This window comes from Corella eumyota, chromosome 2 (genome assembly GCF_963082875.1).
Source record: "Corella eumyota chromosome 2, kaCorEumy4.1, whole genome shotgun sequence".
Lineage (NCBI taxonomy): Eukaryota > Metazoa > Chordata > Ascidiacea > Phlebobranchia > Corellidae > Corella > Corella eumyota.
The window spans coordinates 17899183-17924114 of NC_137491.1; the positions used below are offsets into that span (position 1 = coordinate 17899183).

A 24932-nucleotide genomic window follows, 5' to 3' on the forward strand; every position below is an offset into this window, starting at 1 on the left:
GAGGTACGACCAGACAGCGGAAACGAAGTTTTGTGGCTTTGGCTCTCTAATAATGCATCGCCTATTCTTCTGCTAGGCTAAAAAGGCTTCGTTGTCGATGCTCGCCACTCGGAACTGAATTCTCGAAATTCTTTTACACTTCACTTACTTTGGCAACTTTTGCGCTTGCCTTTTTTCTTATTGCGCGATTTTTTCGCAGGCCCGATGCATCATCAAGGGCAAACAGAACAAAAAATGACATAACTGGATCAATTGTTAAGAACAATAAGTTTTATTATCGTGCAATCATAATAAACAATGTCATAAATTTTATTTGACAATGGAAATTAAAATAAATAAATGTAACTATTTTTAAAACAAATTTTTAATAGTTTTTTCTTCATTTTTTTAGCAAAAAATGTCGTAATACAACTAACTAACCATTTTTTTAAATTCGTAATAGGTACAAGATAGTATATAGCCTTTTAAAACATAAATTAAAAATAACACATGCAATAAAAGCTAAAAAATATCATTTTAAAAAGGTTATTAGATTTTTAAAACCGCATTTTCGCTAACAGGCAAGTGTAAGCCTATTACTCATATAGTCGTAGACTAAAGTGTATTTGTTTTTTAGTCAGACATTGTAAGTGGTTATTTAAAAAAATGCCAAAGGAACCCAAACGAAAAAATCACACAACATTTTAGCCTTTAATATCCGATGTAAAATGACTAAATCATAAGTTGGCAAATTACATAGGTTTAGCCCTAATTTAGCAACTTTATTTTATACAATAGAAGCGACTGTTTAACGACAAGACTTGAATTGTTCGTGTGTTAATGCGTGCAATTTTAGGTCGTACTTTGATGTCATATTTTGAAAGGCTATTTGTCAAATAAATCAAGACCACTCGAATTAGGGGCATGTCAATAAAAAAAGATCTTGTGAAGCGGTCTTCACACTTTCATATGAAATCCTCTTTATTGGCTGTGAATTAGTCGAAGCGCAGCTGTGCAGACGATTTAATTGTGTATTTAGATCATCTACAATCCCATTATCCCTTTACTTTTTGTATTTAAACATCGAACAAGCAATTTATCGTGTTTATTGTAATATTATACCAATAGTCTAACAATGTTAAATTTACGGGCATAGGAATATTGTCATAACTAAAAAAAAATTAAAACTTGATATTTTTAATTTGTGTCTGTTAAACTGCACAAAATAACTCTTTTATTTATCATTTTAGTTTAGTTGGCTTTGCATGGTAATTTGTTTTAGCTATTTGATTAAATTATGCATAAAAAGCAACACAATATATCGACCAGGTTTAAAATAATCGTAAGACATTTAAACTTTTTATTAAATTAAATCATAAATCAATAACAATGTTATCTTACTGTCGAAGCAATGTAGCCAATTACGGCTTAGTCACAAGGACTAAATTCACTGTAAATGGTTGAATATTTATATAAGGATATAACAAACAGCTTATCTTTTTAAAGCATATTTTTGCAATCCTTTTTTTTAAAAAAAGGGGCTCAAAGTTTGTAATTCTTGCGCAGAATTTAAATAAATCACACAATGAAAACTATATTCACGCAGATTAACTAAATGGACCTTTTTTACCTGTACAAAGTTTTACTCTTCTATAGTACAAACAACATTACATATCGTAAAAATAGTAAGAAAATATTCGAAGGTTTTGGTTTTGCATGTAATTGGGTATGCAAAAGGTAAAAGTGTAGGCCAATATTGTGTACAAAGGCGAACTCGCTGCCTACGCAATCAATATCATGACGGCTTTTAATTTTTTATATGGTAATAAACCTAACTTGATTGTATAAAAATAGTAAAATAACTGTGGTTTGAACCTCCACTAGAATACGCTTTGATTTGGAAATAGTGGGGATTAAACACAATGCCTCCAGTCTTAAAAATACATGCTCCATTGCTATTGTAAAAAAAACATTGAAAAACTCCTAAAATCAAAATGATAAAATAAAATACCTTTACAAATAGCCAAACTACAACCAATATATATATATCAATATTATCAACCAAATAACATTAAAAAACTGTTAAAGATTTTACTTAAGTAAAATAAATGATGAGACGTGTAACGAAACCAACGCTTGCTACAATCCCTGTCGTGTTATTTTTAGAGATTTGTTAAAAGTTGCAACAGGGGTCGCGGGCTTTATTGACACAATGTGTCACAATATTGTGTTACTAGAAATGACACAACTTTTGTGTCAAAAAATATAAAATGACACATATTTTGTGTCAATTTTAAATGACACAATTTTTGTGTCAATTTTAAATGACACAATTTTTTTGTCAATTTTAATGACATAATTTTTGTGTCAAATTTAAATGACACAATTGTTCACAAACACAATTTGTTCCACAAAAATGACACAATCTTTAAAATTTATTTAATAAAGATATTGGTTTATAATATTAACTATAACTAAAAAACAAGATTTTATTTCAGATCCACAGCTTTACAAAATGATGTTGCTTTGTGATTGACAACGACGATGTGTAATTGTTCAGAAAACTAAAAGCCACAAGACCAATAACTATTTATCAAATTATGGTATTAAAATTGTTTATGTTTTTATTAACTTTAATTCTTTTACTTTCCCGGTTGTATAAAATTTAATGAAAACTACTTTTTTCTAACCATGATATTTAATTTAAAGCTGAATTATAACTTGTTTTATTAATATTAAACAAAAATTTAAAAAAAAACTTTGTTGTACGTGTGCTGTGTAGTGTTAGAATAGTGTTTTGTTTGTTAATAACATAAGGGTTTAACACTTTAAAGTTGTATATACTCAGATTTTGCAAAGTCAAACTTCTTTTGAATATAAAACAGCTTTAATTTACATGGCGTCACAATTACGTCGCTACACAGAGGGGGCTAGCAAGAGGTAATTAAAAAAGTGTTTAAAAAAGGAAACCTTTTGTTTTATTTGTAAAGATAAATAAAATTCCTCACATTTAAAATTTAATTTCGCAAAAAGAGACGTCTTTTATAAAGTTTTAATTTTTAAAAAGGTTTACAATTTAAGACTTACAGAGTTCTTAGAAAAAAATTTAATAAATAAGTTAAAAAATTAAATAGAAAATAAAGTTTGAAATTTATTTAAAATTTAAATAGAAAAAATTAAAGAATTCTTGTTTAGTGCTAGATTAGACTTATGTTAAACATTTGAGCTATGTGAAACATTGGAGTCGTTTTGGAAGTTTTATTTTATAGGGATGTAGCCTTAAATACTAAAAATAACTTTTATTGTTAGTATTAGTTTTTAAACTTATCAAAAAACTTATAAAGTATGTTTGTAGTCTTAACACAAACTTTAAAAACAGTAAAGTAAGCGTCGACACACATAAATATAAAAAAATTGTTGCGCCACTTTGCTGCTGGACCTAAATGTAATTAAAATCGTTTTTTTCATTTTTGCAAAATTGCTGTATTCTACAAATTTATGTTTACTGTTATACTCCTATTAACATACAAAAAAAAAGTTAAAGAGATGGTTCGGTCGCAGAGTTTCTTTTTTGATTATGTTAAAATTTTTCCAACTTGCACGAGGATACTATTATTTAAAAAAAAATTCCGATATTTAAGATATCGGAATTTGAAGGTAAATATTGTAAATAGGGAAATTCCCTACGCTCGCGAGTCACGTGACGCACGACGTCATTTTTTTTTTTAGTCAGATTTTTTAGTCAGATTCTAAGTTTTATCGCTAAATTATCCGGACTTAACGCAGCTGGAAAAGATTTTGCACTTCCGAGCGCTATTCGTGATGGATGAATTATGTAGTTTTACTATTTGTATTTTTTGTAACGCCTTTTTTATTTAATAAAGCGTAAGTTTGTATGCAATTCAGAATAAAGTAAAGTCACATGGTTGTTTTTTTGGCAAGTTTTGGTTATATCGCGAGTTAAAATTAACTCATCATAATAGGCTATATTATTTTTATTATATGTGACCCTATGCTTAAAAGTGGTCATGGAAAACAAAAAACATTTTACAGAGTTAAGATAAATAACAAAAAATAAATATTTTAAAGTTATTAAAAATTAGTAATTCAATGGCTAGTGTTTTCTCTGGTGAAACATCAGATGCGTTTTTAGCGACACTTAATGATAAAAAATGCACCGTGTGTTTGTTTTCCTTTAAAGATGATACATTCTGTCAATTTAATAAAGAGTGGCTATAAAAAATCTAAAACTGAAGTGATAGATTATGGCGAACAAGAAAATTTTATGTTTTTATATTTTTGTTAAATTTTCCTTATACTTTTATTGCTAATATTAAAAGTTGTAACATTTATTAGAAATAACAAAGACCATCACAGCACAAACTTGCTGTTTAAAGTGTTGTTAGGGGATGTCTTTGTGAACGGTTTAGCAATTGTAAGAAATATTTCAGTAAATAATGCTGAACTGGTAAGTTAAATTAGTTTGGTATAAAATTAAAAGCACTTCAAGTTGTTTTTTAAACCTCGCAGTTATACTTTTAAGCTAACTTAGGTGTGCAGTAAAACAACCATTTATAAACTAAGTCGTGTAAATTATTGCAAAAGTACCATTACATAAAAAACAAGTGTTTTCAAAAGACATAAACCCAGATTTTTTTGCATTATTGATGCAGTTCACATAATATAGCTAAGTAGTGCAAAAATACTGTCACTTTTTAAGACATACCATTATTAAAATCTGTTTATTAAATAACCAGTTTTAATTTTAATAGTACTACTTAACCAGTTGTTTGTACAACTTCATAACTGAGCAATACAAATTTTTAAACATCAGAAATTTATTTAAAATTATTTGTAGGTTCTGCAAGAGGATATAAGGTCGTGCCATTGTTACAATTTTTTTATTTTTTAATGTAGAGTTTTGTTTTCCGATTTTCAATAAATTCAAAATAAAAAAAGAATTTAACTAATCTCTGAAGTTTTATACACATTAATTAACCATTCAAAATCTAAGACTTATTAAATGTAAAAAATTAAGTAATAAATACCGTGATACAGAATAAAGAAAAACTTAAAAAATCTAACATTGAAATTCATATTTCAACGAAAAAATCTAGAATTTAAACCTATAAACACGTAAAACCTCAATAGCTAACCTTGTCTGCTAGAGTAAGCAAAAGAGAAGACCTTATTCATCAGTCTTGGCAGTAAATAACACACAATCTAAAGCTTTTCTATGTAACAATTATCGTGGAACAAAAAAATGACACAACTTTGTGTCAATTTCACGCAAAATGACACTATTTTTGTGTCACAGAAAATGACACAAAAATTGTGTCACAGAAAATGACACATAAAATGTGTCATTTTGCGTGACACAAAATTTTGACACAATGTGTCAAAAAACCCGCAAGCCCGTCTCAAAAGTTGACCAAAAATCGATTTTTTAAATTGCTAGCTTAAAAGTTTTTATTTTGACTTTACCACAGTTTAATGTTTTTAAATAATGTTGTTTATATTAATTTTGAGTATCACTTTTTATATTTAATTTTAAAACTCTTTTATTTTACTAACTTTAGCTAAACAATTAAGGTATTTGTAAAATCTTTCAATTTGCTAAAAATTAACATGATTCGATTCATTTTAATTCAAAACAGAGCTGGAAAAACGAGACTGGCAAAATGGTAAATATTTCTACTCTAAACCAAGTGTATTTCTTTGTTATCTGACTGACTAAAACGCTGTCTGACAGTCCCAACATTTTGATAACTGTTGTCTAGTTTCAAAATTCACCGGCAGCGTGGTGTAGTGGTAAGAACACTTGTTACACCACACATCAGGTCGTGGGTTCAATCCCCACTGATCTCATGCTGTAGTGCCCTAGAGTAAGGCGCTATAAACGGTATGAACTCCTGCTGAGCCAGCACTTAATCAGCAGCATAATTATCGGGCAATTATAATCTATAATATCCCAAACTGCCACAGGCAACTCGAGACTGGGTCGGAGTAACTTATGTTACTCTATGTTTAAGTCGCGCATTAGACTTTCCCACATCAAGGATAAAGATATATACAAAAAAAAATTGATTTTTCTATTTGTTCTTAGGTATATGCAGTTTGATGATGATGAGAAACAGAAATTAATCGAGGAAGTTCATGCTGTTGTGACAGTCCGCGACGCCAAACACACCAATTTTGTTGAATTCCGTAACTTTAAGATCGTGTACCGGCGTTACGCAGGTCTCTACTTCTGTATATGTGTGGATGTTAACGATAACAACTTGGCATATTTAGAAGCGATCCATAACTTTGTTGAAGTTTTAAATGAGTATTTCCATAATGTATGCGAGCTGGATTTGGTGTTTAACTTCTACAAAGTGTACACAGTTGTCGACGAGATGTTTCTGGCTGGAGAAATTCGAGAGACGAGTCAGACAAAGGTTATCCAACAACTTCTCATGCTGCAAACTTTAGAATAACAATTCATCTTGCTATTTTCAAATTTCTCGCTTAGCCTTACTACAAAGTCAAACAAAATAACCAAAATTTGATTAAGACTGTATGGCAACTTAAAAACCTAATTTCTAATTACTAATGGCTAGTACTTCTATGATTTCATTAATGATTTGCCATTTACTAGTTCTGCTATGAAGTACAGCTTAAATATTATGTGCAATACAGAATTTCACTATATAAAGGTTGTTTTTATCCAAATTTCAAACACAAATTTTACAAGAAAATTAGTTGTAATTTTTTTATAAATATAATGTTTTACGAAATATTTATTTCATTTCTTTGTATAATTATCTGTATCCATCATTTCCATGTTACATATACACCTATCTATATTTCTTATTATTACATTCGTGATTTTATATTTAATTTTGGGAAGTTGTTATTATTTTTTATGTGGTGTATTGAGTAGTCTAACCGATTCAGTATAAATTGAAAAAATTAATTTTAAACAAAGCCATATTACATTCAAAGTATTTGTGATTACTAATACATGTTTCTGAGTGGTAAAAAATCAGAAAATCATTGATTTTTTTGTGCTCATAATTAAATTTACCAATGAACACACACACTAACTGGGCATAATAGAATACTTTATAACATTTTTTTATACTTCCATATATCTCCTATATTGTTTATTGTCAATTGTGTATTAATCTTGAATAATAAACATTTAAAAAAAAAATGATGTTTACTTGTTATGTAAAGGGATAGTGAAACTTATTTATCAAATATGGGATTTTCCCAACTGTGGGTGAAGACCCAAAAAAAGTGTAAAACTGGATTGGGTAAATTTTTCAAGACTGCCTTTAGTTTAAATAATTATTTTTAAAGGATTCACTGGGTCGTGATATGGTCACAACACGTAAAACATTGCGCACCACAAACGGTGGTTTTAAAATCAATTGTTAGTATAACAAAAAGTTTTATTTCGTTTTGGTAATTATCATTTTATCAAACCACATGTATGTAAATGTACCATGACTATCTATTCGTACGTTTTTTGCAGCGATTTTGGCCCAATTGTAGTATCAGTAAAAAATTGGGTGTTTATAATTGTTCATAAAAAAAAATTGGGTGTTCACAAGGCAACTTGAAATATTGTGTACCACAACGTATTTATAATTAATTATTTCACCAGACGGCATATATTTTTAACATGTAGTTCATGTTACCCTATATGGTCTATGTTTATTATATTTATTGTTTCAGTTTGGTCTAGATACTTCTTTTAATAATTTCCGGTAAAAAAACAATGGTACCAGTTACCAATTCGTTCAATTTTACTTACCTTTTGTTGAATTTATTTTAAGTAATATGTGGACTAGAGGGATTTATTTGTACACACTCTTAAGCAAGGACTTAGAACAAATATTGTAGATTAAATTTCGCATATGTTTGATAAAAGGGTAAATAAAAGTAATTGGTAATTTAACTTTTAAACTTTTTGTATTTCGCTTTTTGGTTTAAACAAAAAAAACATGTTAACAACAAAAATAAATTTTATTTCCGAAATAAACAATAACAAACTTTCAAATCCATTAAGGTAAATTAAAATCGATGTTTAAATAATAGACGTTACGTTTTGCAGTTACTCTATGTTATATTAGTTTATTGGAAAGCTGCATTTACAGCTTAAACATAAAAAAAACTGTTTTATTTGTTGTTTAATGTTTAACCTGCAAACTAAATAACTAGGAAGTAATAAGTACCATCAACGCCTTACTTAAGGATACTACAACGTCATACAGAGGTAGGATTCAAACCCAGGACCTTAGGTGGTTGCTGAAAATAGATACAAAACAAACAAAAACGATGGTTATGACTCCTCGTGTGGAAGAGCTTGCATGGCAGCCATGAACGCAAATCCAATCAACAAATAAAGAACCTTGGCTAATCTGTTATCTGCTTTGCCTGTTATAAACTCGTGTGGAATTATTTCGATGAAGATAACATATACGAAGGTTCCTCCAGCAAAAGCCTGAAAATTAAAAGAAGGTTACTGTTTATAAGGTATTATAACAAGTAAAAATTGTCCCCACTATTAATACCACAGGACTATAAAAAAATCTTAGAAAAAAAAAATCTCACTTGTACTTTACGGTCCTTATAAAAATGGGGGAGAATCAGCAAGGACCGTAAAAGTACAAAAGTTCGTTCGAGAAACGTACAAATAATCCAAAATATTTGTGTTATAATTTATTAAAGTGGGTTGTTAGAGCAAGTATTTGTATTTAAATAATAAAAAGGAAATTAGGGAAAAAGGTATAGATTGAATTAGTTAAAGAAAAGGGTCGGAGCAAATTGTATGTAGTCAAGTTATTACAAATAAATACAAATTGGGTGTCCGGTAAATAGTGAGCCTGAAAATATTGGTTTTTTTTGTTTTCACCTGCATAATAGCGATCGCCATTTCTGTTTCTTTGTCGTTGTCTTTTACCGAAAGAAGCCCAGCACCCAGAGCTATTCCTATAGGCGCCATCATCGAAAATATAGTCAGAGAGGCAAAAACTATCTTCCACTTTGCACTAAAAGTAAATTAGGTTAAATATAGTTCATAAATGTTTACTTAATTTGGGTAAACTGTTGTTTTACCTGTTTGTTACTAGACTTATTCCATAACTAAACGAGAGCGCCATCTTGTGAATAAGCACTGCCATGACTAAGGTCCTTAAATCCGACGTAGAGCTTTGCAAACCTATCGCCAGACCTTCAAATAAAGCATGAGCTGATAGCGCGAAAAGGAGAACAAAGGACCGAACAGAACTATGCGACGATGCATCAAAATGCACGTGACCCTCGTGCTCGGTTTTATCCTTTTCATTGTCGTCTGCTACTTTTACTACGGTTGTAGTGGGCACAGATGCGCATATAGCAGTGTTGTCAGAGCGAGAGCTTATTTGGCTCGCTTGGCCGTCCAGGCTTTGGTAAGTTGTACTTTCAGAGCGTAGAAGTGTTGTTATTCCGTTTAGGCTTACGCTAGTCGAGTGATGGTTTTCAACTATTAATATTTGATTGGATTAATTGGAGGTTTTTATAAATGAATAGAACTATTTAAAATTTTTAATTCGATTACTACAACCTTAACTGCTTAACAGCAGTAATCATTTTTAAATTTAAGTAGTCACAAAAGTAAGTACCATTAATTGGTATTTACTTTTCAATGGTTCTTACTATGATATAATATTAAAAATTGTTACATTCAAGTAATAAAGACCATTCATTCAAGACTGTATGAACTTAAATAGTCATACTTAAAACTTTATGAATTGGCGAAATAAAAGTAAAAATTTATATCGGTTTAATGACCATGCCATAATTGAAAGTATTTTTTTTCCAGTATGTTAATTGCGCTTATATATTTTGAGTTTGGTTGTAAAATTCTTAATGTTACTTTGTAAATACTGACCTACACAATTATATTTTTTTAAACTACTTTATCTGATAGAAATAAAAACAAATTAATTAAAAACACTTTAACCTCAGTTAGTCTATTAAATTTATTTCTTAGCTTTCTAATTTAAATAAGTGTAACTGCTTTACAAAAAAAGTATAGAATTTACTTGTAGCATGGTATTCGTCTATTTCTTCCGGCTCCGGTTTCCCAACATTTGTGTACCAAGTTGTAACAAACTGCTCGATGATCAGTACAAAAAAGAATCCAAGTGACGTCACTAGTTCAGCAAGTGGGTATTCTAACGACGAACCGAAGGCGTTCTCAATTTCTTCAATAGCCTATTATACATGGACAATGTAACAATTACACATAAAATAATAAAATATGTATTTACAATGAGTTAGATTCATGAAAAATGCTTTTTAATATAAAAAAAAAAATTAAATTGCAGATATTAAAATGCGAAAAAGCCCTAAAATTTAAACTAAATAATGTAGTTGTATTCCCTTGTTTCAAGTTGTAATTGTCAGTTTAAAACATTATTGACCTAGTGATTATGCCTGATCAATAACCTGCTATGGTTATTAACAGTAAAATAAGTTAAGTTAGCGCTACACGACATGATGCCGAGGCTACAGTAGGGATCGAACTAAGAGCCTTATTTTGGAATGTCTAGTCTAGAAGACCAATATACAATTGCACGACACCACTTTTACCTTGTGGGTTTTATAATTTTATTGCCATAATTCTTTCTTAGCAAAGTTTTTTTTGTACAACTTATTTTCTTACCTCTGGAAGCATGTGCATAAAAAAGTTTGCAAAAAAGATTCCCGCTGAAATGCAATTCAGATAACTAACCAATTTGTCCCGAAAAACACTAAAACAAAAAAGTTAATGTAATTACTAGAAAACTACTTTTGTTAATTAAAAAAAAACATTTTACCCATATTTACAATCCTATAAAATTAGATAATCGTTTTTTTAATTATATTTTTTTACTTTTTGCTTCAACAAAAATAGGAGAACCGGTAGCGGGAATCAAAACCACAATCTTGTGACTTAAAATAAACACAAAATCTAGCGCATCAACCGCTTAACTAATAATACCCTATTTTAACCAGAACCGAAATTTAAGATAAATCTAAAAATTTAAATTTTTTAAAAAACAAATAAAAATAGAACTTACGATGGTGAAAGGCATCTATTTTTGAGAAAGTGGGGACCTACGCCGGCACCAAATCCAAGTACAACTAATACAATCAGCAGAAGTATTTTCTCAGTGAGTAAATCCATTACTTTGTCCTATCAGATAAACTGTTAGGAAAATGACCTATAATAAAAAAAAAAATTAATTCGCGTTTTATATATCTATATGCATAGCAGAACACTATATATGTTTTGGACCTACTAAAAATAAATAAATTTAAATGTTTTTTAATTTCTTAATATATAATCAATGTTAAACAATTTTGCTAATTTCTTAATATATATATATATATACGCATGTAATAAACCTATACCTATAAGATAATCAAAAAGGGCAAACTTATACTATTAGCTTACTAATTACATAATTATATACATCAACTAAATGATATAATAATACAGTTTTATATACAATACTTATAGCGTCTTTTCTTTTGAATTGGCGTTTAAGCCTAAAATGCTTCGAAAATAATACACCAACACACCGAGAACAAAATTAATGACAATCGGCAATTTTAATATTTATTTTAAATAATGGTGTCTCCCAAAATGACAAGAGACCTCCTGGGATTTTAGAGTAATTTAAACGGGCTCTTAATTATAAGACGATCGTCCGTAAGGTCTATATAGAGCAGTCTTAATTACCATTATTAGGATTTTAGCAATATATATATATATATATATATAGAAACACATTTATTTTGAAAAACGAAAAAAAATATTATTTTTAGATTTTTTCATGACAAAAAAACAAATAAATTACAAAATTAAACAATTTTTTTTATAAAAAATTATCAAAATTTATTATTTAAAAAAAAAAATATACAAATTTAAAAAACTAAATAAATTTATTATTTAAAATTTTTTTTTATTAATAATATTTATTTCTTTGTATAATATACTTTTTTTATTATATAACACGTAAATTCCATGTTATTTATAGGTCTAATGTTATTTTGTAATTTTGGTTCTTAATTTCGGAAATATATGTTTCCCAAAGCGACAACTTAACGTAGGGGATTGCTTTTAAATCAATACGTAAAGTAATAATGTGTAGAACAAAGAAGCTTATTGGTAAATAACATATATCGACGAATAGCTTAATCAAAAATTTATCAAATTAAAAATAACTTAATTATTTATCTATTTTAGTTTTTTTTTAAAGTTTTTTGTAAAGTATTATTTTCAATATTTTTAAATTACACAAATTTTTAAAACCTTATTTTGAATAAACTTATGTATATATGTAAGTACTCTAAAAATTATTAAAATTAAAATATAAGTAATCGTAAAATATAAGTAATCGTAAAAAGGCATAATAACATTTAATGTTGGCAAAGAAATAATTTTGTATAGCTTTTATTTTTATATTTAATAGTTTTCGCAAAAATTTAATTTAATAAATTTATAGAGTGATCTTACTGTATCTTTGTTATTAAATTAACAAAGTTTTGCAAAAGTTTATTAACAGATTTATTTATTTAAAAGCAACAGAAAAAAGCTGTCATCTAAGTATTGGTATTTGATTTTATTTTTACATTTTTAAAATGTTTTGGGAAAGATATAATTTAAAATAAAAATATTTGTTTAAACACTAAAACAAATAAATATCGTTTATTATTTTAGCAATCTTAAAAATCTAAAGGAAAAAAATGCCAGCCCATGATCGTAATGTAATGGTATATACGGGTTCAATTTTCTAAGTAAATTTTTCGCCTAAATTGCCCGACCGAGTACGTAGCCTAAGGGTTTGTGACGTCATTTTTATCTAATGGAAACTTTTTTATTGGCATCTGTTGATATGTTTACGTAATTACGAAAATTGTGAACACATTTTGCGAAATCCTATAACTTAGTTAATGCGCTATAATGGCAATAGTAACTATAGTGTAAACAGCAGTAGTATGTAGTATGTGGTAGAATTAAACACTCAAAAAATAGAATTTCAAAATTTCAAACTCAGCTGTAGGATTTATTTTTAAACAGAGTCTGCAATTTGCAAAAAAACAGTCGAAAAATAATTAGGTTTTGTGCTTTTTATTTTTTTTGTCGATATGCTAGATTGTTGAATAAAGTTTGTTTTTACTTATTTTAACTTAGACAAAAGATTACTTTTTTGGGAAAAAAATAGATCTGTCCTAAATTGCTGAATACGCAAAATTTTAAGCATAACTGACAGCTTACTTAACTGAAAAATAAGGCGATAATTTTCTTTAGTTTAACGCACTTTGAAATAATTACTGTTTAATTGACATTTAGAAAGAGAAGCGGGCAGCTCTATTAACGATAATGACATTATACTTATAACAGTTCACATATGTGAAACACTGTTATTAGTTTAAAAATAGCAAATTGTTATAAAGCTGTTTCCTTAAAATTAATGTAAACTTAATAAATTTAACATTATATTATAGCCCTTCGCAGTTTGGTTTAAGATTTTTATAAACCAGCAGACAAGGAAGCATTAAAAATTTAAAAGATTTTTTATTAACTGTTTATGATTAATAAAAAACAGTAGTTATGTTATGTTTAATACACGTAAAATTTTACTTTTATTTTTAGTTAACTTTTATTTATTCATTCAATAATTATTTTTAACTTTGAAAATTAAAAAGTATTTAAATACGTGGTATTTGTCATACGGTAAAAACTTAATCTATATTAAGTATTTAAATTTTCGTTATTAATAATGACTAGTAAGTTGTTGCGAAATTTCGTTTAAAGGTAATGTAAAAATAAATACCTCAGAATTCTTTTTAGGCTTAAAGATAAAATGTGTAGTTTAATTAAAGGTCAGGTATATTGTAAATATTAACTTTTCATGTATTAGGTCTTAACCTAATTTCAAGCAAAATTAAAAATTTGCATTTTAAAAATAAAGTTTCACAAAAAAAACCACAAGGGTATAAGAAAAAGTATGATTTCTATAATAGAAATTCTAGGCAACAGTTTTAGGTGTACATTTACATAATTTAGCTGCTGAATTTAATTTCAAAATATCGCTACCATCTATTTAGATGCTATTTGATAGCACATAACGACATCAAGCACATAAACAGTGTGGTTAAATTTAGGGATTAAATTAAGTAGCCCGAGGTGTATACATAGTTAGGTTAACAGGTCGACCCTTTATTAAATGAAAGGTTTTATCTACTGTAAGCAAATAGATTTCTACAGTGCTTTTGTGTATATTGTGTATGTTTTTTGTTGTGTAGTTGGTGCGTTTGTAAGTTTTGTTTGTTATGTTTTGTGTACATTATTGTGAGAAAAAGGAATACATTTTTATTGTAAAAAATAGAATGTATATTTGTTTGACATTTTCGTAGTGTTTTGTGTATGTGTATATCTTTTGTTGTATATGTGGATATGTTTGTAGGTTTTTAATGTTTGTGTGTATAATTTATTGTACGAAGAATAAGTATATTTGTATTAACATTTATGTTTTGTTGTTTATGTTGATATGTTTGTAGGTTTTGTCTGTTATGTTTTGTATGTGTGTATATTTTTGTAAGAAATAGGTATATATTTGTACTGTAGATAAAAAAATATTTTTGTATTGATATTTTTATTGTGTATTTTGTGTTTATTAACATTATTTAATTTTTACTGCATGCGCATTTACACACAAAAACCTTTTTAACGTTCAAAGTTAAAATATTATACTTGGTAACATTTTAAACATTAAAGAAACGATTTATCTTAAATCGTCTTAATCAAGTGACAATATTAACAAATTGCCAATCAAAAATTGAACTCTTGTAAATGTTATTATTAATTTACTAACTGTCCTTTAAAACTTTAATATTTGTTAAAGGATAGGTCAAATATGGATTAACTTTTTGACAAGGCTTTTAAGAATGAATGATCTATTTGTCCTGTCGCAAAATTCATATTAATGAACTCAATTGTTTATTTAATAAAAATTTTAGCACAGGGTTAACTTATACTGATATAGCAAAAATAATTCACATAAAAATTGCACATTTTTTGTTTTAAAACGTATTTTTTTAGATAATAAAAATATGAAATCAGTTTTTGTAATATTTTTTGCGACTATTTTGCGTGAGGGATTATGTCAAGGGCCAAATAGTGTTACAAATTTAGTTCAACCAAACGTTCCCGTACCGCAATGGCATTATACATTTAACAGTAAGTTTATTTACTATAACAAAATTTAGCCAAAATGATTTACTGCTTTAAAATGTAAAGGTATTTTTGCCCTGATTTAAAAAAACGGAATATTTTTAACTTATTTTGTAAATGAAAATTTGTTAATTGCATTCGTAGTATATATTTTAGAGATTTTGCAAAACAATGTATAAAAACAATCTTTTTTGCATTTACGACATATTTTTAACGTTTTCAAATGTAATAATTTTTTTTTTGATTTTACAAGTAAAAAAAATTTAACACCATTTTTAGATAAACCAGATTGCGCCCCCCAAGCCACCCCCTTATATGGTGTTAAATGGTGCAAGTTTACAAGAATGGCAAGCGAGTTGGGAGCTGTTTGTTATTTTTCGTGTAATGAAGGTTAGATATAAAATAAAAATTTTTGTACCTTGTTTATCAAAATTTTAGTAAAGTTATCTTACGGGATTTTAATTTAGGACCCTACTGCCCAAGTCTGTTGTTTACTTAAAGATGTTTACTATGTTTAAAGTTTTAGTATAAATTTTCACTGTTTTTACGTACTTAAAATTAAAACTGTTTGGGTAATAATTTAAGTTAAAGTTACGAGACGCCTGAACCGAAAAACCTCATTAATTTATACCAAAGCCTTAATTATATATAACCTTATTTAACAATGTGTATTGTATTTAGGTTATTATTTAGAAGGTGCATCAGTAAATGAATGTATAACTTACCATGGTGGAGCAATAGCCAGGTTTAATTCGTCCGGACAAATTTGCAAAAGTAAGTCAATCAGGACGTTGCAGTGCGTTTCAATACAATTTCATCAAAACTTTTTATTGGAATTCTAGTTTAAATATTAAAACATTTGTTAAACAACATACATTCAAGTATTATTGTTTCTTGGTTAGATAAAATTCATGTAGAAGTCCTTTTTTGGGCAGTTTTTAAGCTTTTAATTATTTACTAAAGCATTTGTAATTATTTAAAAACCAGAACTTATTTTAAACAATAAAAATCGATTTTTTTTCTTTTTATAACAGAAGAGTCGTCGTACTTAGACCAAAAAGCAAACGGTCCTTACCTGATAAGTTCACGGCAGTCTCCGTACGACATATGGACAAGAGGCGCCAACTACAAACTAACAACAGTTGACATAACCAACGCTTCGGAGAGCTTTTACATTGTAAAACCCGGCCTTAACCAGAAACCTGACTCTGTGTCATTTAGAGCTGCTGTTGACCAACGATATCACGTAGTACAACAAGGTTCACGTATTTTGGTTTTGAAGTCAAATGAGGTTGTGTCATCGCTGGGAAAATACGAAGACATAGCAAGTTTTAGATTGTCCACCGATTTATTCTATAGGGTAAGTAGTTGTAGTCAAAACACATGTTGCTTTAAATGTATATTACCATTTGTAACAAGTACTTTAAAAGTGTATTTAACCATTTACTACATTTAAAATTGTTCCCAATACATTTACCTACTTCTTAAAATGCAATAGAAACTGTATTGAATAGTGTTTCTTAATAAGGTTACAAAGTTAATCAAGCAACTATTCACTAGGTTACCTAAAATAGATCATTCTGTTTTACTTGTAAGGGTTTTACCTCGTTCGAATCGTACGAAGATCCAGGTTCTTACATCACTGGATACACTGACAGAGTTGTTATAAGTAAACCAACTAATGACACTACAAGAGGTCATGCAAGTTTTTCATGTAAGTCTTAACTGCTTAAATTTTATATCAAAACCTGAAATAGTTAAAAAACCTTTAATGGAGGCATTACATTTTTACATTTACAATCACATTTATTATTTTAATATCTATTGCTGTTATAACTCATAATTCGTTGTGGTATTTGCAACAAAAACTGCAAAGACTTGCAGCTTTTTAAAATAGAATACAATACAAAACGCTAAATGTTTTAAACAAAACCACATTTGTTAACTTCTCGTACAAAAAACTGTAGTTAATAAACTGGAAAGGCTAAGTTAACTTTAAGAAAGGAATGTAAGCGTAATTAAGTAATCCACTTTGCCTCAAAAATAGCAACGGACGCTTTTTGTTGGAATGTTAAATAGCATGCTTACGTAACGAAAAGAGTAGCTGTTATTTTGACATTTTAATAGTTAAAAAATGGTATAATGTATGGTTTTTTGTTTGTTAACTTTATAAATTTCAAAAGTGAAATCATTGTAGCGAAAAATATATTTCTACTAATAAGCCACAAACAAGACCTTGAGCAGTATAACTCATGGTCTTTAGTTTGATTCCCACTGCTTCCATGTCGTAGCGCCCTTGAGTAAGGCCCAATAAACAAAACTTTCCATTTTATATAAAATGTTAAAATTGCTTAGGGCTGTGACAAATAAACAAAAGTTATTCTATATTTAAACTGCGAAGTTGCTCTTCTCAAACTAGCTCAGCTACGCCATCTAGCTTTAAAAAAATTAAAATTATTTTGTGTGTAGGGGTAAGACTACCAGGTGTTAAACCATACGACATTATCACGTAAACTACGTCAAGACCTACGTCATCGATTCTTTGAATGACGTCACGAATTCCTGTTCATTTGTCAACTACGAACATCCAAACGTCAACACAATAAACATTACTTGTGTAGATATTACTAACTTTTTTATTTAACAGTTTTTACTCTTTCTTACTGTTTTAAAATTTTATTTGCTAACCAATTTTTTGTATATATCTTTATCCTCGATGTTGGAAGGTCGAATGCGCGACCTAAACATAGGATAACATTAGTTACTCCGGCCCAGTCTCGAGTTACCTGTGGCAGTTTGGGATATTATAGATTATAATTGCTCGATAATTCGACTGCTGACTAAGTGCTGGCCCAGCAGTATTTTATATCGGTTATATAGCCTTACTCAAAGGCGCCACAGCACGAGATCACTGGGGATCAAATCCAATACCTCATGTAGTGTAGGAAGTGTTCAGACCACAACACCACGCTGCCGGTTATTTAAATTCAGTATTTACATGCAAATTTAAACGATGTAAGTTGTTAAGATTTATTAAATCAATTTAAAATTGGAAACCTAAAATTTAAATTCTATACGAAATACTTGAAAGTTAATAATATGTTTTGCACGAAAATAAAAGTTTCATTTTTTTTTAAATATTGTTTGTTGAATCTTGAAATATGTTAAACTGGCTTGTTAGCATATTGTAAGAGGAAACAATACAGATATTCTTAACCATAGAATAGTAAGCATTCTATGCTTTGGGAAAAAGTGTGCAATTAAAAGATGAGTAATCTATTCGTCAGACTTGTAAGCGAATAGTGTAGCATTGGTGTGGCTCGAACCCGAAACCCTTTGGTCTGTAACCCCGTTTAGGACACTTCAAATCATGATTTAATGTATTAACTTTGTATATATAAACAGTTTATTATACGTCAGGCGTCCCTTTACAAGCAGGTAAAATTTTTAAGTTGGTTACTTAGTATTATCAAATTACTTTTTATAAATAAATATACAATTTACAATTACAATTTTACTAATATTATTTATCATTTTTAATTAAAAGCAAGTAAATATAAATTATTTTAATTGACCAAAACAAAAACCTGTTATATTTTTTACAACATTTTTATCAAACAACCAAGTTTATAAACAAAAAATTATCAACAACATTAATTTTTTTAAAAATAAAATTCGTCCTTCACAGAAAATAAACCCAATCAATAAATACCAAACAACTGGTTACAATCCTATTTATTAATAAGGCATAACCACAACAAAGCAAGTGGCGTTTTACGAGCGTTTTTAATTAGAAATTCATCAACCAAATAGTTGGATTTGTAAAATTGCGAACACGCGCCAAGGAGTTGTTTAGCGCGATGCATAATTTATAGAAAGGTCGTTTACTAATAATATTCAATTTAAAAAAGGGTCAACAAATAAAAACGCATTCAATGTAAAGGAAAACAAGTATCAATAAGAAAGACGTCTATGCATCAGGATTTGTGTGGAAAAAATATATACGATTACTCTAACGTATATTAGCACTATGACGTATAAGTTTAGGTAGCTAGATCTTGTTAATGCTTTTATACATATACATATAAGCTGCTATTATTAGAAATTGTTTTATGTATGCAATAATAGTAAAGCATATATAATACGTAAAATTAGATTTCTCATTTTTGATCAAAGAGCAGTTAAAAAGATTTAAAAAAGCAATCCCTTTTGATCTCTGTAATATTGAAAAAAACTGGCCCTTGTTGCAATAGAATTAAGCTTAGGCCGGCTGCACTGTTTTATTCATTGTCCGTTAATTGCAACCAAATCAATATTTAATAAAGAAAAACCGAATTTAAAATTTACCGAGTTAATCAATAAACAAAGGTGTAGAAAAATCAACATTATTTTTAGAATAGAAAATGGAATTGTACCTAAGGGAACTTAATAAAAATAAAGTGCCTTAAAAAAGTGTGTTTTTAGTGCTAATCAATAGTTGTTATTCTGTTTAGATAATACCGGTTAAATTGGCAATTAATAGAGTTAATACAGAAAAATAAATAACTTTAGGTTAACAAAGAAAGTAATAGCTTAAATAAAAGGCAATCTGAAAAACTTAACCAAAAAAAAATTAGATTTAAAAAGTAAGCTGATGAAGTTAAGTAGCAGCTGAACACTCACAGGAAGACTAAATAAAAATTATTTTAAAATTTATAAGTGTATATACTTTTAAAATTTTCTAAAAGTTTACAAATAAAAATAATAACATTAATGTGTTTTAAAATATTTTAAATATCGTTTTAGACATTAGTAAAATATAGGTATTTTTAAAAAGCTTATTAAAGAAATTTGACATATATTATGAAGTATTCTACAATAACAGTTCTCTTCATTGTTTTTATATACAACTGTAAGGCAAACAACGGAAAAACACAAAGCTCGGTAAGGATCAATACTATTTTTGTAAATGATTATTTTATGGAGACTTAACTAATGTGAATTGACATTTATTATTCATGCAGAATGCGTTGTAGAAATGTTTATCTAATCTCAGATCATAACAATTAAAGAAAAAAATCTAAAATAAATAATGTAAAAATTCTAAATATGAGTTAGGTTTAAATTTTGTTACCTTATTATAATATAAATTTTGAAACCATGCGTCGAAAAAATTTAAAAATAATAAATTTTTTTTTTTAAAAACATGTTTTTTCCTTATATTTCGGTTGTATTTATTGCATATACCGTTAAAATTTTTACCGTTTTGCGTAAAACTAAATAAATATTTTAAAATAGGATTTTTATCTTGATAAAAATAATTATGTTATTTTTCTCCATACGTTAAAATGGCTGACTTGTTACGAAAAACGGTGACAATTTAATTGTAATGATAATAGCACAAAATGTTTTTAAAATTTAAAAGATGAATTTAAAGTATAAATAAATTATTAAACTGTATGTATGTAAGGAGAAATGATTACAACTTAAAATGAACGTGGTTTAGTTTTTAACAAGTGATTACTTTTATTAAAAAAAATAAAAAAATTTGTTTAAAAAGTATAGTAAAAAAAATTAGGTAAACATTTAAAGAAATGTAAGGGTACATATTACGACAACAAATTTTAAAATTTTTAAAAGTTACAAATTTTAAAAGTTAACATAAACCAATTTTTGTTGTATCTGAAAATGTATTTACTTAAAAACTTTAAATTATTAAAAAAAAATTTTGATGATTGCAAACACTTTGTTATGTTTTTTTAAGCATAACCCACGTCATACAAATATGATTTTTACAATTTTAATTAAATTTTGTTATTACTGAAATTACTTAGCCAAAAAAAATTCCGTTTTATATTAGTCAGGTCGATTACTAAATAGAATAAAACATAAATATTATAGATACCAGAATAAATTAATTAACTATTTGTTTAAGCTGTCAGAATGACGCTATAAATTATGGGTAAAAGTTAAGTATAATTAAAGTTTAAAATTTTACAATACAACAAATAAATTTAAAAAATTTTACTTAAAAATCACAAAGTAAAAATTAATTCTTGGACATTACTAAAGGTTATTTGTTTTGGCAAGATCTTTCCTTTTTTCAATATTCAAATATTTAAAGTAATTTATAGATTAAAAATTTTAAGACGACAACCGTAAAGATTCAAAACGAAAAAAATCGATATCTGACAAATTACAACCGGTTAGAATTTTTTCATTACCTCCATTTTTGTAATTTTAAAATCAAAAATAAATTGTCCAAAGCAAATTTTAACACCGCAATATGTCTGAATTACTTTTTTCTTTTTCACCGCAATATGTCTGAATTACTTTTAAAACAAAATGTTCCAATACAACGGATATTAAATGTCAGACATATCCAAAACCTTCAACAAAAACTCATTAAAAAAATCTAGCCATTAAAGCAGTTTAGTGTGTCTGAATGCAATCCAATCCTTAACATTGCAAAATAAATTGTAGGTAACCCAAATAATGTACTTTGATTAAAAGTTAAAACATAATATGTAAGTAACCAGCGTTTATTACATAATGTTTATACAGTGTCAGTTTTGTGCATATAAATCTATATATACGGCGAAATTTCGGCACGACGCTTTTTTATATAAAAACGTATTGTGTAATATGTTGTTACAAGCGTGTTTCAAGCGAACAAGTAAAAAGTAAAGTGTTCCACGGTGTGTTTTACGGTGCATTATCGCATAATTGCCAAGACCCTATGCATCGTTCATTATTAATGCAACATCAGCCCGCCTAAAGTTCATTTCAAATAGGTCAATTGGTTAAAAGCAATTCAAGGCATTTGAAAACGAGGACGGGCACTCACGGAGCGTTTAAAAGGGCATTCAAGTGACATTTTATCCTGATTGTTTGCAAGATTACAACTAAAAATAGAACGACTTTTGTTGCAAATATTTACGATAGAATATACAACGTTAATCTTGTGTTTAATGTTAGCAACTCATTGTTAAAATTAGAATTGTGGATCATAACAAAAAATGCTTGCCAATTTGCGCTTAAAATTGCATCAAACATTTAAACAGATTATTATCTTAAAGTACTTGCACAAATCTTGTTTTCGAATATCGCAAATGTGAAATATTTAATCCTATATCAAATATAATAGTACATACATTCAGTTAAAAAATGTTTTTAATAATCTTGTGCATCAACAAAATAATTAAATTCGTTTTAGATAATTTATTCAATTAACTGCATGACCTTAATCGCTAAATGCATTAGTCTATAAGAGTACATTTTGGAATTTTGTTATATTAAAATGTAATAAATTTTATTTTTATCTAAGACAAAAGTTGTTGTTTTTTTGACTTCTTAATGTATAAATTACGCAATGACATTTATATTTATTTTTTATTCAATATTGACATTTTAATATAACATTTTTATCATTAAAGCATACTATAAAAAACAACACTTGGCAAAGATATTATACGATATACTGTCGAAGCAATTTCATGGTTTTTAAAAATGACATATCTCTTAAATTTTTACATGAAATTGTTTAATTCAATTTTACATGGTCCCAATCCAAAAATTTCTATTTTAAACAACGGCGCCAACAATATTTCGATTGGATTAAACACAAGCATAGCACTAAACTCAGTATACATATACTTATTGGTAGAAAAATCGATATTTAATCGATGAAATGTAATCCACAGATTAACAAAGAGATTTTTCAAGTTCGACAACACGACGAAGAAAAGAGGATAAAACGAAGTCTGGGAGGCTCAATTGCGTCACCCAGAGGCCGTTTACCTTGGAAAGTTTGGCCTGATATATCAAACTATGGCCAGGTAAGAAAATATTGCCATTTTTGTTACTAATAACAAGAAACACAAAGTATATTGATATAATTTTTTTGAAACATAAAAGAAAATCAAAATAAATTACAAAATTAAAGACAACATCATAGTTAATAAATATCTACAATAGTTACACAAACAAAATAGCTTAAAATAATTTTGTTAAGCCTTAATTCATTTATCACACTTTAACAACAAACTTCTCTTTTTAATTAACTAAACAATTTTTTAACATTTTAACATTAAGCAACATATATAATATAAGAAATATCTTGATTTTCTTTAGACACGAAACGAGATTATTTACTCATTTACATTTTTCACTGAAAACTTTAACATTAGTGGTAAGGTTGTTGCTAAGCAACAATATGGAAGTAAATTAAGGTAATGTATTTTATAAAATTTTTTATTTTTAACCCATAAAATTTATAGCTTTTAAAGTTAAAAAATGGTTGGCAAAATTAGTTAGCCATTTTAAATTACAAAACAAAAATCGAAATAATATTTTTTTTTAAACAAGTTCTAAAATCTTTTTAACTGTCTTTAGAATTTTGTTTACTTACAAACTAAGAGGAAAAGGTAACGTCACCGTTCAAGTGGCGAAACCGGATTACAACTACGAATTAATGTAAATATCTTATAAACATAAATAAATTTGTCATTTTATGTAAAAGAAAAATTTTAAAGCTATAGTAAGGCGTTGACCAACTAATGTAGAATCACAAACCAAATTATCAAGTTAAAAATCAAGCCATATGTCCCAAACAATAATTTTCTAAACAAACTATAGTTAAAATAAAAAAACTTAGTAGATATTATCATATTTCGAATAAATTATTACATAAAATAAAAAGTATATTCATATTACTTTAAACACAACTTAATCTTCAAGAATCATGTTTTAAAATGCTTGCAACATCTATTTAGATCATCCTCTATTAGCAAGGAAAGACACAAAAGCTGCCATTATCAAGGAAAAAGTAACTTCACCTCTATCATTACCACATATTGCCCACGTGAGTAAATCTTATGAAAAAGCAAGTGTAAACCTTGATTTTAACGTTTTAGATGTTTAACTGAGATAGGGAGAAAATAAGATTAGTTGTCTTGATAAGGAAAACCGTTTTTAAATCCCTAACATGGAAAATGAGAAATGCTGAAATGTCAAATATAACTTGACAAACAAATCTTAATAGGGTTTGAAAAAGTGTTTTTTGCAAAAAAGATCTATTTAGAAAGGCCTCTTTTTGATTTTTTATATCCCCTTTTCCTAAACAATAATATTTTTTTCAGGAAAGCAAATAGATATATTGCAGAAAAAGGGAACGCAAAAATCTACTGGGAGGCCATTGACAAAAATAAAAACTAATTATGTTTTCGAAAACGGGTTCGGATTGGGTGTGAATTATGATTCCACTACAAGAAATCCAACAACAGAAGCGAATAAATTAATCAAGCAGTGCAAGGAAAAAGTAACGACTTACAGCCACAGGTGGATCTGCGTTAACCCTAAGACCACGCCCTGTTTTCTTATCATTATACAAGGCGAGAAGTACAGACTGACAGAAAAAATCTGCCCCAAAAGATTGATTTATAACAATAAATCACGCTTTGGAAAAATGTTTTCGTGATGTTGCCAATTTTTTTTAACTTAACTGCAATGCAATGGCGTTGCAATAAAAGGTTAAAATAAAAGGGCAGCACTGAAATATGAAAGCGAAAAGTGTTGATTAAGATTTTTTTTTAATTTTTGTGTTATTTTTTTTAACAAGCAATCTTAATTTTTCGCAAAAATAAAATCAAAATTCGATAAAACTCTTTTATCAATTTTATTAAACCAAATCATAAGTTATATAACAAATAAACAG

General features: G+C 27.8%; 3 protein-coding genes across 3 annotated transcripts; 2 read left to right on the plus strand and 1 right to left on the minus strand.

Annotated features, from left to right (window-relative positions):
* The first annotated feature begins 5562 nt into the window (after window positions 1-5562).
* Window positions 5563-7165, plus strand: LOC145741552 (AP-2 complex subunit sigma). Its single transcript, XM_082559153.1, has 2 exons — window positions 5563-5663; window positions 6086-7165. Exons 1-2 carry the CDS (start codon window positions 5608-5610, stop codon window positions 6456-6458), a joined length of 429 nt encoding a protein of 142 aa, XP_082415279.1. The 5' UTR covers window positions 5563-5607; the 3' UTR covers window positions 6459-7165.
* Window positions 7166-8311: 1146 nt separating this feature from the next.
* On the minus strand, window positions 8312-11182 carry LOC145742583 (zinc transporter ZIP1-like). The gene is made up of 6 exons (XM_082560360.1): window positions 11076-11182; window positions 10679-10766; window positions 10056-10227; window positions 9088-9493; window positions 8885-9020; window positions 8312-8473 (listed from the first exon to the last, which is right to left on the minus strand). Exons 1-6 carry the CDS (start codon window positions 11180-11182, stop codon window positions 8312-8314), a joined length of 1071 nt encoding a protein of 356 aa, XP_082416486.1.
* A 3847-nt stretch (window positions 11183-15029) lies between these two features.
* Window positions 15030-18292, plus strand: LOC145743308 (uncharacterized). Its single transcript, XM_082561244.1, has 6 exons — window positions 15030-15244; window positions 15518-15628; window positions 15920-16012; window positions 16273-16598; window positions 16835-16952; window positions 17708-18292. The coding sequence occupies exons 1-6, from the start codon at window positions 15118-15120 to the stop codon at window positions 17749-17751; spliced, it is 819 nt and encodes a 272-aa protein (XP_082417370.1). The 5' UTR covers window positions 15030-15117; the 3' UTR covers window positions 17752-18292.
* The last annotated feature ends 6640 nt before the right edge of the window (window positions 18293-24932 follow it).